The 13,243-nt window shown below is 40.4% G+C and overlaps 1 protein-coding gene across 7 annotated transcripts in view; it reads left to right on the top strand.

Moving 5' to 3' along the window:
• Window positions 1–10,719, top strand: part of LOC106560362 (mitogen-activated protein kinase 10) — a 145,029-nt gene extending 134,310 nt beyond the window's left edge. For 2 of the 7 annotated variants that reach the window (XM_045687882.2, XM_045687885.2), the window contains exon 14: window positions 4,535–10,718. In XM_045687882.2, the coding sequence (XP_045543838.1) occupies window positions 4,535–4,677 (143 nt within the window). In that variant the 3' untranslated portion in view covers window positions 4,678–10,718. Of the gene's footprint in view, window positions 1–4,529 lie in introns of all 7 variants that reach the window. The other 5 variants (XR_006756964.2, XM_045687903.2, XM_045687900.2 and 2 more) reach the window with 5 other exon arrangements.
• Window positions 10,720–13,243: the final 2,524 nt, after the last annotated feature.

Here is a 13,243-nt window from a genome sequence, read left to right as displayed (position 1 = left end):
ATAGTGTCTAGAACGCACGAACAAAATGCCGCTGTTTGGATATAACGATGGATTATTTGGGACCAAACCAACATTTGTTATTGAAGTAGAAGTCCTGGGAGTGCATTCTGATGAAGAACAACAAAGGTAATAACATTTTTGTTACAGTAAATCTGATTCTGGTGAAGGCTAAACTTGTTGGGTGTCTAAATAGCTAGCCCGTGATGGCTGGGCTATGTACTGAGAATATTGCAAAATGTGCTTTCACCAAAAAAGCTATTTTAAAATCGGACATATCGAGTGCATAGAGGAGTTCTGTATCTATAATTCTTAAAATAATTGTTATGGTTTTTGTGAACGTTTATCGTGAGTAATTTAGTAAATTGTTAGTAAATTCCCCGGAAGTTTGCGGGGGGTATGCTAGTTCTGAACGTCACATGCTAATGTAAAAAGCTGGTTTTTGATATAAATATGAACTTGATTGAACAAAACATGCATGTATTGTATAACATAATGTCCTAGGGTTGTCATCTGATGAAGATCATCAAAGGTTAGTGCTGCATTTAGCTGTGGTTTGGGTTTATGTGACATTATATGCTAGCTTGAAAAATGGGTGTCTGATTATTTCTGGCTGGGTACTCTGCTGACATAATCTAATGTTTTGCTTTTGTTGTAAAGCCTTTTTGAAATCGGACAGTGTGGTTAGATAAAGGAGAGTCTTGTCTTTAAAATGTTGTAAAATAGTTATATGTTTGAGAAATTGAAGTAATAGCATTTTTAAGGTATTTGAATATCGCGCCACGGGATTAGACTGGCTGTTGCGTAGGTGGGACGATTTGGTGCCACCTACCCTAGAGAGGTTAAGCAAAACAGAATGGGTCTCCTGGGTAAATGTCTGGGGCAGTTTCTGACTAGAAAGGATTTCATTGTATATTGAGCTGAGCCTAGGGGATAGTTTAGAGGAGAATGCTTAATAAAATTCAATAGGGAAGCCATCAGGCCCAGGAGCTTTACTGCTCTGCATGGACTGGATTGCCAGAGTAGCTTCGTCATCACTTATTGAGGCATCCATGTTAGTTTGTTCATCTGAATTGAGACAGGGGATGTCCAGATTGTTTAGAAATTCATGCATTCATGCAGATTGTCTAGAAATTCTGCTCTTTACTCTGTTATGAACCGGCTCTGAGTTCGCAACAAAAGGGAGACAACGTGGAGACAAGGAGTATCAAAATATATATTTATTAACTAAAATAACTAAATAATTAACAATGGCGTGTGTGTAATCAGTAATCAGTAGTGTAAGTGAGTGTTTTGCATACCTGAATGTAATAATGCAGGGTGTTGAAAGGTGCCAAAGGAAATAACCAAAAAGCCACAAAACTACACAACCAAAATCAACAAAGTGTCTGCATGGAGAGAGTCCTCTCAATAACTGTGGAAGAGGTCTCTTTATCCTGGGACACAGCTGGGCCCAGGTGCTTCCCATTTAGCTGACGACCCTTCCAACTCCGCCCACCGGCATCCTAACAAGGAAACAAGAACAGAGAGAATACGGCAGACAGAGTGGGAGGGTCGTCACAACTCTGACAAGTAAAGAGCAGAGTAGAATTGCTTAAATTGATTGTTGATTTCTTTGGGATTGGTAGAAGTTAAATCAGCTGCAACACACATTTCAGGTATGGTGCTGCTAGCTGCAGATTGTTTAAGCTGGTGAGGTAACAACTTGCCAGCTTTCTCTCTGTGTTCATAAAATGTCTGCCTTGACTTAAACAGAAGCTGCTCCATGTGTTCAGTGGAAAGATTGTGAAATTCCGATTGGTGTAGCAGTCTCTCTTTGTAGAGTTCAGGAGTTGGAGAAGAGGCATATCTGTTGTCCACATCTAGAATGAGTTGAGATAACAACCATAAGCGTTTAATGCGCTGTTTATTGTCATATACTGTGTATGAAATAATTTGGCCCCTTAGATATGCTTTTAACGACTCCCACACAGTAGAGTGAGACACGTCAGGGGTGCAGTTGATGATCTGTAAAAAGACATCAATGTGAGTTGATATGTATTTTTTAAAGGCACTACAGTATAGCAGTAGTGGGTCAAGTCGCCATGCGCGTTGGGACGCTGTACTGTCCGGAAAGCAGATATCTAGCTGGACAGGGCTATGGTCTGAGAAAACGATGCTATTAGTTACAAAAGGAATAATTATATTGTCCAGCAGGAAAAAGTCAATCGTACTGTATGAGTGGTGGACTGGATAAAAAAAGGAGTAATATTTACCAGTGGGATTGCTCCTGCTTCATGGATAAGACAAATTATAGGATTCTAGAAATTAGTTGATTACTGCACCTGATTTTGAAATTACATTGTTGGGCTTTGGTCTGGATCTGCCTAGACTTGAATGTAATACACAATTGAAATGTAAGAGTCTGGGCGTAGTGGGTGCGAAGTCAGGTGCAGGAAGCAGAGAGTACAGGGTAGTGCTTTAATGTACACAACGGCGAACGCAAGCCACCCCACGGAGATACAGGGCGCACACAAAAACAAACTGCCCCAAACACTGGGGACAGAAACAGTCCGAGGAAAACCACGTACCAGCACCTCAAACATGAGCGTGCACAGAAGCAAAATACACAAAACAATCCCGCACACAGAGCAGGCGGGCCTACTGGATAAAATAACCCAGCTAATCAGCCCAACACAAAACATGTGCAAACAATCAACAGAAAGTGGGAAAAAGTGAATCAGTGGCAGCTAGTAGGCCGGTGACGACGACCGCCGAGCACCACCCGAGCAGGAAGGGGAGCCACCTTCGGTAGGAGTCGTGACATGAAATCTCCACTCAGTATCAAATGATGAGAGTTAAGGTCAGGAAGTGTTGCAATGAGGTCTGAGAAAAATTGAGCGTCATCCCAATTAGGACCATAGAGGTTAGCCAGAACAACCTGTGTGTAAACATATTTCTCCATCACTATAATATTTCTGCCATTAGTATCTAAAATTACTTTAGAGGAGACAAACGGGGTGCCTTTTCTGATAAGGATGGCTGCCCCTCTGGCCTTAGCACCAAAGTATTTGAAATATTTGGTCTACCCATCCTCTCTTTAGTTTATCATTGTTGCTGTCCGGACTTGAGCATACACTCGGCTACGCTTGACCGCATGGTTAATTCCATTAAAGTTCCAGCTGATAAAGCAAGTGGAGCTTAGAGTATGTGAATTAGGCATAATAATTAGAAATGAATGTTAGTACAATCACATGGCCAGTGTGCTGAAAGGTCAGAGTAATAAAATATAAAGAAAATAAAAACAACTGCTAAAAACAACAAAATACCCAGAAGACATCCAGAAATCCACAATACGGATTGTGACCCCTTGGACCCCTATGCTGGCCTTCCCCCCGTTGGAAGGCTGCATCTACCTCTCCTAGACTAGAGCAAAATACTACCATGTTAAACTGAACCTCAGTAGAGCTCTATCCAGGGTGAACATAATCAAGTTTACACATAGGGAAGGGATTCTGGATGGAACCACCTCAGTTACCTTATGTATCTTATGCAATATGCATATTTGAAGGATGATAAAAAATATATTTAAAAAAAGAAGGCATATATCCCCCATGACCAACCCCATCCACTTGGGATGACTTAAAAAAATCTATTTCAAAAAATGATTGGAAAACAAACTCAGTATAATTCAACATTTGTATAAATGTAACCCTCGGTTAAACATCCTAACAAGCCAGAACACCGGCAAACACTGGCAAACGTTTATTAATCTTAAAAGTATAACTGTCCACTCACCAAACTCTTGCTTCCAAGATGAAACTTAAGACTGAAACAGGTCTGCCTATTGAAAGACATTTGCCTCAAATATATTTATATTGTATTAGAAATGGTCTGGCTACTATCCATACTGTACCTACAGTGCATTAAAATACTGTACTGTACTATACTGTCCTGTAGCCTAAGTATGTCTGTATATTTGCAGAAATTCAACACCATCTAGTGGTAAAAAGTTGCACATGAATGCTGAAATGTCACCCTGGTCTGTAATGTTTCCAAAAACAGGTAGGTAGATAGGGAACCACATCTTTAAACATAAAAGTCTTACATTCTTATTATTACACTAATATGATATTATTGTATTTAAGGAGATAGCCGACAGAGTACCCCAGCCTTAACTCGCCTCTCACCTGTCTGGTAACACACTGTGATGTGTTTGTATGTGGGGTTCTGGGTGTACTATTTGGTTGTGTTGTGACCGAGTGTCCAGTTTCTGTGTGGGGTCATGTGTCACAATACGGGTTGTGACTGACTGAGACTGCCCAGTAGTGTCTGTGGCAGGGCTGGGGTCAATTCCATTAAAATTCCAGTCAATTCAGAAAGCAAACGGAATTCCAATTCAAAATTATTCTAATTGAAAAGCATTGAAGTAAATTGGAATTTGAATTTCAGTGTACTTCCTTAATTGACTGGAATTTAAATGGAATTGACCCCAACTCTGGTCTGTGGGGCTCTTAGTTCGTTGTAACCCGGTTATCTGTTGATTCCCTCAGCACAGGTGCAGCCGTGAACAGCAGTGGTGAGAGCCTCCCTTCCCCCTCCGTCAACGATATCTCCTCCATGTCCACTGACCAGACCCTGGCCTCAGACACCGACAGCAGCCTGGAGACCTCCGCAGGACCCCTGGGGTGTTGCAGGTGACTAGCAGCCTGCCTGCGCAACCCAATGTTCTTCAGAAGGTGAAACGCTATGTCCAAACAACCAACCAACCCACCGAAACCTGAAAAAGAACAAAGATTATTCAAATGAAAAAAGGGATTTTTTAGAAAATGCAAAGAATAACGGTTATGAAAGTTAAGCCTGCATTTTCATTTAAAAAGAAACCACAAAAGTATAAGGAAAAAACTGAAATAATACATTTATGAATTTCTAGTTACTTTACTTATACACCCCATCCCCCCCAAAAAATATGGCACCATAAAATGTTTTAAAAAACACTGAGACAGGCATCTTTCTGTGAAGTGTAAATTGACTGGCTGCTGGTAACCCAATTCCTTGCAAGCGCCTGTGCGTCAGTCGATGTGGCAAGGTGGGCCCTTTTCATACATTACTGTACAGCAATATATAAACCTCCATTCACTTTCCCCTATGTGAGTGTATTGCTATGTTTTAATAACCTCTAGGTTTGGTCCTTGGGGTTGTCTCCTGTGTGGTTGACAGATTGGTGTGTTTTCATGTAATTATTTCCAAAGGGGTTAGTGCTAGTGCTCGACACTGCATAGCACCCCCGCCCTTTGTAAATATGTAATTCTGTACAGCTGTGAGCCAGACACACAGACAGACACACAGACACACAGACAGACAGACACACAGACAGACAGACACACAGACAGACAGACACACAGACAGACAGACACACAGACAGACACACAGACAGACAGACAGACAGACAGACAGACAGACAGACAGACAGACAGACAGACAGACAGACAGACAGACAGACAGACAGACAGACAGACAGACAGACAGGGACTGACGGCCAGTAATGGAAGTTCTTCTATAGCACACCTTGCCACATGACATCACCACCTTGACCCCTGACATTTGACCCCTAACCTTTCACCTTAGTTTGACCCCTTGCCTTTTAGTCCTGCTGCATGATTACAAAAGCTAACACTAATTATATGATAAATTACAACTATAGATACTGTGGGTGGACAGACCCACCAACAGCCTTGCATGTCATTCCCAATGTCACCTAACCCCAACCAGGGAGGTCACTCATTCTGTTTCTGTGTCACTACTTTGGTGTGAAGGAGAGAAGTTCAGGAGACAGTCGCCTTATATGTGTGTTACTGTCGGAAGCACAGAACAGTTTGGGGGGGTTTACCTCATAGTTTAGTTTTTAGTTTTGTTCCTCAAATCGCATCCATTTTAATTTACATTGAATGAGTACTACTGTAATTAGAGGTCGACCGATTATGATTTTTCAACGCCGATACCGATTATTGGAGGTTCGAAAAAAGACGATGCCGATTAATCGGCCGATTGTTTTTATTTATTTGTAATAATGGCAATTACAACAATACTGAATGAACACTTGTTTTAACTTAATATAATACATCAATAAAATCAATTTAGCCTCAAATAAATAATGAAACATGTTCAATTTGGTTTAAATAATGCAAAAACAAAGTGTTGGAGAAGAAAGTAAAAGTGCAATATGTGCCATGTAAGAAAGCTAACGTTTAAGTGCCTTGCTCAGAACATGGGAACATATGAAAGCTAGTGGTTCCTTTTTACATGAGTCTTCAATATTCCCAGGTAAGAAGTTTTAGGTTGTAGTTATTATAGGAATTATTGGACTATTTCTCTCTATACGATTTGTATTTCATATACCTTTGACTATTGGATGTTCTTATAGGCACTTTAGTATTGCCAGTGTAATAGTATAGCTTCCGTCCCTCTCCTCGCTCCTACCTGGGCTCAAACCAGGAACACATCGACAACAGCCACCCTCGAAGCAGCGTTACCCATGTAGAGCAAGGGGAACAACTACTCCAAGTCTCAGAGTGAGTGACGTTTGAAACGCTATTAGCGCGCACCCGCTAACTAGCTAGCCATTTCACATCGGTTACACCAGCCTAATCTTGGGAGTTGACAGGCTTGAAGTCATAAACAGCGCAATGCATTGCGAAGAGCTGCTGGCAAAACGCACGAAAGTGCTGTTTGAAAGAATGCTTACGAGCCTGCTGGTGCCTTCCACCGCTCAGTCAGACTGCTCTATCAAATCATAGACTTAATTATCATATAATAAACACACAGAAATACGAGCCTTAGGTCATTAATATGGTCGAATCCGGAAACTATCACCTCCAAAACAAAACGTTTTTTTTTCGTTCAGTGAAATACAGAACCGGTCCGTATTTTATCTAACGGGTGGCATCCCTAAGTCTAATTATTCCTGTTACATTGCACAACCTTCAATGGTATGTCATAATTACGTAAAATTCTGGCAAATTAGTTCGCAACGAGCCAGGCAATGAACGCAAGAGCAGTGACACAATTTCATGTCAGCAGGCAATATTAACTAAATTTGCAGATTTAAAAATATATACTTGTGTATTGATTTTAAAGAAAGGCATTGATGTTTATGGTTAGGTACAGTGGGGGGAAAAAGTATTTGATCCCCTGCTGATTTTGTACGTTTGCCCACTTACAAAGAAATGATCAGTCTATAATTTTAATAGTAGGTTTATTTGAACAGTGAGAGACAGAATAACAACAAAAAAATCCAGAAAAACGCATGTCAAAAATGTTATAAAATGATTTCCATTTTAATGAGGGAAATAAGTATTTGACCCCCTCTGCAAAACATTACTTAGTACTTGGTGGCAAAACCCTTGTTGGCAATCACAGAGGTCAGACGTTTCTTGTAGTTGGCCACCAGGTTTGCACACATCTCAGGAGGGATTTTGTCCCACTCCTCTTTGCAGAGCTTCTCCAAGTCATTAAGGTTTACAGGCTGACGTTTGGCAACTCGAACCTTCAGCTCCCTACACAGATTTTCTATGGGATTAAGGTCTGGAGACTGGCTAGGCCACTCCAGGACCTTAAAAACCTCTTACATCTAGACGTTCCGCTAGCAGAACACCGCCCCAATATCCAATGATAGGGCGTGGCGCGAAATAAAAACTCCTCGAAAATCCGAAAACTTCAATTTTTCAAACATATTACTATTTTACACCATTTTAAAGACAAGACTCTCCTTTATCTAACCACACTGTCAGATTTCAAAAAGGCTTTACAACGAAAGCAAAACATTAGATTATGTCAGGAGAGTACCCAGCCAGAAATAATCAGACACCCATTTTTCAAGCTAGCATATAATGTCACAAAAAACAAAACCACAGCTAAATGCAGCACTAACCTTTGATGATCTTCATCAGATGACAACCCTAGGACATTATGTTATATAATACATGCATGTTTTGTTCAATCAAGTTCATATTTATATCAAAAACCAGCTTTTTACATTAGCATGTGACGTTCAGAACTAGCATTCCCACCGAACACTTCCGGTGAATTTACTAAATTACTCACGATAAACGTTCACAAAAAACATAACAATTATTTTAAGAATTATAGATACAGAACTCCTTTATGCAATCGCGGTGTCTGATTTTAAAATAGCTTTTTGGTGAAAGCACATTTTGCAATATTCTGAGTAGATAGCCCGGCAATCACAGGCTAGCTATTTTGACACCCACCAAGTTTGGTACTCACCAAACTCAGATTTACAATAAGAAAATTTGGATTAACTTTGCTGTTCTAAATCAGAATACACTCACAGAACTTCTTCTTCTAAAACAAATGTTGGTTTGGTTCCAAATAATCCATAGTTATATCCAAATAGCAGCGTTTTGTTCATGCATTCAAGACACTATCCGAAGGGTAACGAAGGGTGACGCGCCGGCGCATTTCGTGACAAAAAAATTCAAAATATTCCATTACCGTACTTCGAAGCATGTCAAACGCTGTTTAAAATCAATTTTTATGCGATTTTTCTCGTAAAATAGCGATAATATTCCGACCGGGAGTCGTTGTTTTCATTCAAAGACTGAAAATGGACCCTTCACGTGCACGCACGCACCCGTCTCATTGTTCTCAGATCGACCACTATCCAAATGCGCTACTGTTTTTCAGCCAGAGACTGCAGAGTCATCATTCAACGTTCTGGCGCCTTCTGAGAGCCTATGGGAGCCTTAGAAAGTGTCACGTTACAGCAGAGATCCTCTGTTTTGGATAGAGATGACAAAGAAGGCCAAGAAATGGTCAGACAGGGTACTTCCTGTACAGAATCTTCTCAGGTTTTGGCCTGCCATTTGAGTTCTGTTATACTCACAGACACCATTCAAACAGTTTTAGAAACTTTAGGGTGTTTTCTATCCAAAGCTACTAATTATATGCATATTCTAGTTTCTGGGCAGGAGTAATAACCAGATAAAATCGGGTACGTTTTTTATCTGGCCGTGAAAATACTGCCCCCTATCCATAACAAGTTAATGTGCTTCTTCTTGAGCCACTTCTTTGTTGCCTTGGCCGTGTGTTTTGGGTCATTGTCATGCTGGAATACCCATCCACGACCCATTTTCAATGCCCTGGCTGAGGGAAGGAGGTTCTCACCCAAGATTTGACAGTACATGGCCCCGTCAAATGATGCGGTGAAGTTGTCCTGTCCCCTTAGCATAAAAACACCCCCAAAGCATAATGTTTCCACCTCCATGTTTGACGGTGGAGATGGTGTTCTTGGCGTCATAGGCAGCATTCCTCCTCCTCCAAACACGGCAAGTTGAGTTGGTGCCAAAGAGCTCCATTTTTGTCTCATCTGACCACAACACTTTCACCAGTTGTCCTCTGCCAATGAACATCTGAATGATTCAATCTTTAGAAGGGCATGTATATGTATTCTTGAGCAGGGGGACCTTGCGGGCGCTGCAGGATTTCAGTCCTTCACGGCGTAGTGTGTTACCAATTGTTTTCTTGGGAACTATGGTTCCAGCTGCCTTGAGATCATTGACAAGATCCTCCTGTGTAGTTCTGGGCTGATTCCTCACCATTCTCATGATCATTGCAACCGCACGAGGTGAGATCTTGCATGGAGCCCCAGGCCGAGGGATATTGACAGTTCTTTTGTGTTCCTTCCATTTGCGAATAATCGCACCAAATGTTGTCACCTTCTCACCAAGCTGCTTGGCGATGGTCTTGTAGCCCATTCCAGCCTTGTGTAGGTCTCCAATCTTGTCCCTGACATTCTTGGAGAGCTCTTTGGTCTTGGCCATGGTGGAGAGTTTAGAATCTGATGGATTGATTGCTTCTGTGGACAGGTGTCTTTTTTACAGGTAACAAGCTGCGGTTAGGAGCACTCCCTTTAAGAGTGTGCTCCTAATCTAAGCTTGTTACCTGTATAAAGGACACCTGGGAGCCAGAAATCTTTCTGATTGAGAGGGGGTCAAATACTTATTTCCCTCATTAAAATGCAAATCATTTTATAACGTTTTTGACATGCGTTTTTCTGGATTTTTTTGTTGTTATTCTGTCTCTCACAGTTCAAATAAACATACCATAAAAATTATAGATTGATAATTTCTTTGTCAGTGGGCAAACGTACAAAATCAGCAGGGGATCAAATACTTTTTTCCCCCACTGTACATTGGTGCAACGACAGTGCTTTTTTCGCAAATGCGCTTGTTAAATCATCTCTCGTTTGTCGAAGTAGGGTGTGATTTGATGAAAAATTAACAGGCACCGCATCGATTATATGCAACACAAGACACGTTAGATGAACTAGTAATATCATCAACAATGTGTAGTTAACTAGTGATTATGTTAAGATTGATCGTTTTTTATAAGATAAGTTTAATGCTAGCTAGCAACTTACCTTGGCTTCTTGCTGCCCTCGCGTAACAGGTAGTCAGCCTGCCATGCGGGCTCCTCGTGGAGTGCAATGTCAGGCAGGTGGTTAGAGCGTTGGACTAGTAACCAGAAGGTTGCAAAAACGAATCCCCGAATCCCCCCTGAACAAGGCAGTTAACCTGTTAGGGCTAGGGGGCAGTATTGACACGGCTGGATAAAAACCACTCCTACCCAGTAACTGGAATATGCATATACTTATTACATATGGATAGAAAATACCCTAAATTTTCTAAAACTGTTTGAATGGTGTCTGTGAGTATAACAGAACTCAAATGGCAGGTCAAAACCTGAGAGATTCCTTTACAGGAAGTGGCCTGTCTGACCATTTCTTGAACTTCTTTTCCATCTCTATCTTTTACTAAGGATCTCTGCTCTAACGTGACACTTCCTACGTCGTCCATAGGCGCTCAGAGCCCGGGAAAAACCTGAATGTCGTCATCCCAGCCCCAGGCTGAAACACATTATCGCCTTTCTCAAGTGGCCGATCAAGAGACTCTGGGCTTAGGCGCGTGACCTGACCGCCACCGTCTTTGTGATTTTTTTCCTCTGTTTGCCGAAAAGGAGATTCCCGGTCGGAATATTATCGCTTTTCTACGAGAAAAATGGCATAAAAATTGATTTTAAACAGCGGTTGACATGCTTCGAAGTACGGTAATGGAATATTTAGAATTTTTTTGTCACGAATTGCGCCATGCGCGCGACCCTTCTTTACCATTTCGGATAGTGTCTGGAACGCACGAACAAAACGCCGCTATTCGGATATAACGATGGATTATTTTGGACCAAACCAACATTTGTTATTGAAGTAGCAGTCCTGGGAGTGCATTCTGACGAAGACAACAAAAGGTAATCAAACTTTTATAATAGTAAATATGATTATGGTGAGTGCTAAACTTGCCGGGTGTCTAAATAGCTAGCCCGTGATGCCTGGGCTATGTACTTAGAATATTGCAAAATGTGCTTTCACCAAAAAGCTATTTTAAAATTGGACATATCGAGTGCATAGAGGAGGTCTGTATCTATAATTCTTAAAATAATTGTTATGCTTTTTGTGAACGTTTATCGTGAGTAATTTAGTAAAATGTTAGCGAATTCCCCGGAAGTTTGCGGGGGGTATGCTAGTTCTGAACGTCACATGCTAATGTAAAAAGCTGTTTTTTGATATAAATATGAACTTGATTGAACAAAACATGCATGTATTGTATAACATAATGTCCTAGGGTTGTCATCTGATGAAGATCATCAAAGGTGAGTGCTGCATTTAGCTGTCTTCTGGGTTTTGGTGACATTATATGCTGGCTTGAAAAATGGGTGTCTGATTATTTCTGGCTTGGTACTCTGCTGACATAATCTAATGTTTTGCTTTTGTTGTAAAGCCTTTTTGAAATCGGACAGTGTGGTTAGATTAACGAGAGTCTTGTCTTTAAATAGCTGTAAAATAGTCATATGTTTGAGAAATTGAAGTAATAGGATTTTTAAGGTTTTGAAAATCGCGCCACAGGCTTCAAGTGGCTGTTACGTAGGTGGGACGAATTCGTCCCGCCTAGCCCAGAGAGGTTAACCCCCGTTCCTAGGCCATCATTGAAAATAAGAATGTGTTCTTAATCTGACTTGCCTAGTTAAATAAAGGTGTTAAATATATATTTTTAATAAATAAATAACAAACAATTCGGCAAATCGGTGGCCAAAAATACCGATTACCGATTGTTATGAAAACTTGCAATCGGCCCTAATTAATCGGCCATTCCGATTAATCGGTCGACCTCTAACTGTAATGCCATATTTTGTCAAAAGGGAATCTGATGATATACAGACTACCTATAAAACCAGTAATGTTAAATATAATTTTTGACTGGAAGTTTATTTATTATTGATTTATTTATTATTTTCATAGACTCAATCAGAATAATGGGAAGTGCCTTGTTTGGAATGATGCTGTTTCCTCATCTTAGATATACAGTAATAACAACGATGCGTGCACTGAAATTAAGCTAAAGATCGATGGATCCCATTACTGAGATGCTGAATTAAGGTATTATTTGAAGTAGAATCTGAAGTTGGTGTCTGTTAGGATTGTAATATTTATGGTAACTTTCCCAAAATTCTGGGTTTTTCCGTAAATCTTATTTGGAGGATTCCCAGTTGGAAGATTCCCTCACTGCTAATTCCCTTGTCCAACCAGGATTTTCTGGAAAACCTGGACATTTTTTGGAAAGTTACCAGAAATGTTGAAACCCGAGTGTCTAGCGTGTCCTGTTCAATCTGTTTCCGCATGATGTCACACCCATTGTCTGCACATACTGTAGATGCACATAGTCACCACTAGTGACCGATGCCCATGTCCTCCCTATTGGAACTATACTACGACCATTACCATGTTATTGTTGCATCTTTGAATAACTAAATAATGTAGAATTTAAACCTACTTTTTAAAACACAATGGACTTGTTATCAGATAGTCATCATCATATAAATGTTATTCTGACCTATATAGTTACCTAGCAACTGAGCAGAATACCTCCTAATTTGTATGGTTTTGTTTTGTATCTGTAAATGTCTTATTTGATCAGTGTCCTTACGTTTCAATAAAGGGATGAAATAATCAGTTTTACTTTTGTTTGTATACTGTATATAAGCATGAGATCCATACGTGGTAGTTTAATCTACTACACTTCTAGATTAAGCACAGTTTACGGAAACATTGGGAGATTGGTTGGGATAGCAGCAATGTTTCATTGTGCGTATTTGTCTTGTTATGACATTCAAATTGTTAAGGTATTCCTGCATGTTT

Source organism: Salmo salar, chromosome 01 (assembly GCF_965601325.2).
Source record: "Salmo salar chromosome 01, fSalSal1, whole genome shotgun sequence".
In the NCBI taxonomy this organism is placed as follows: domain Eukaryota; kingdom Metazoa; phylum Chordata; class Actinopteri; order Salmoniformes; family Salmonidae; genus Salmo; species Salmo salar.
This window is presented reverse-complemented; position numbering and strand designations above follow the sequence as displayed.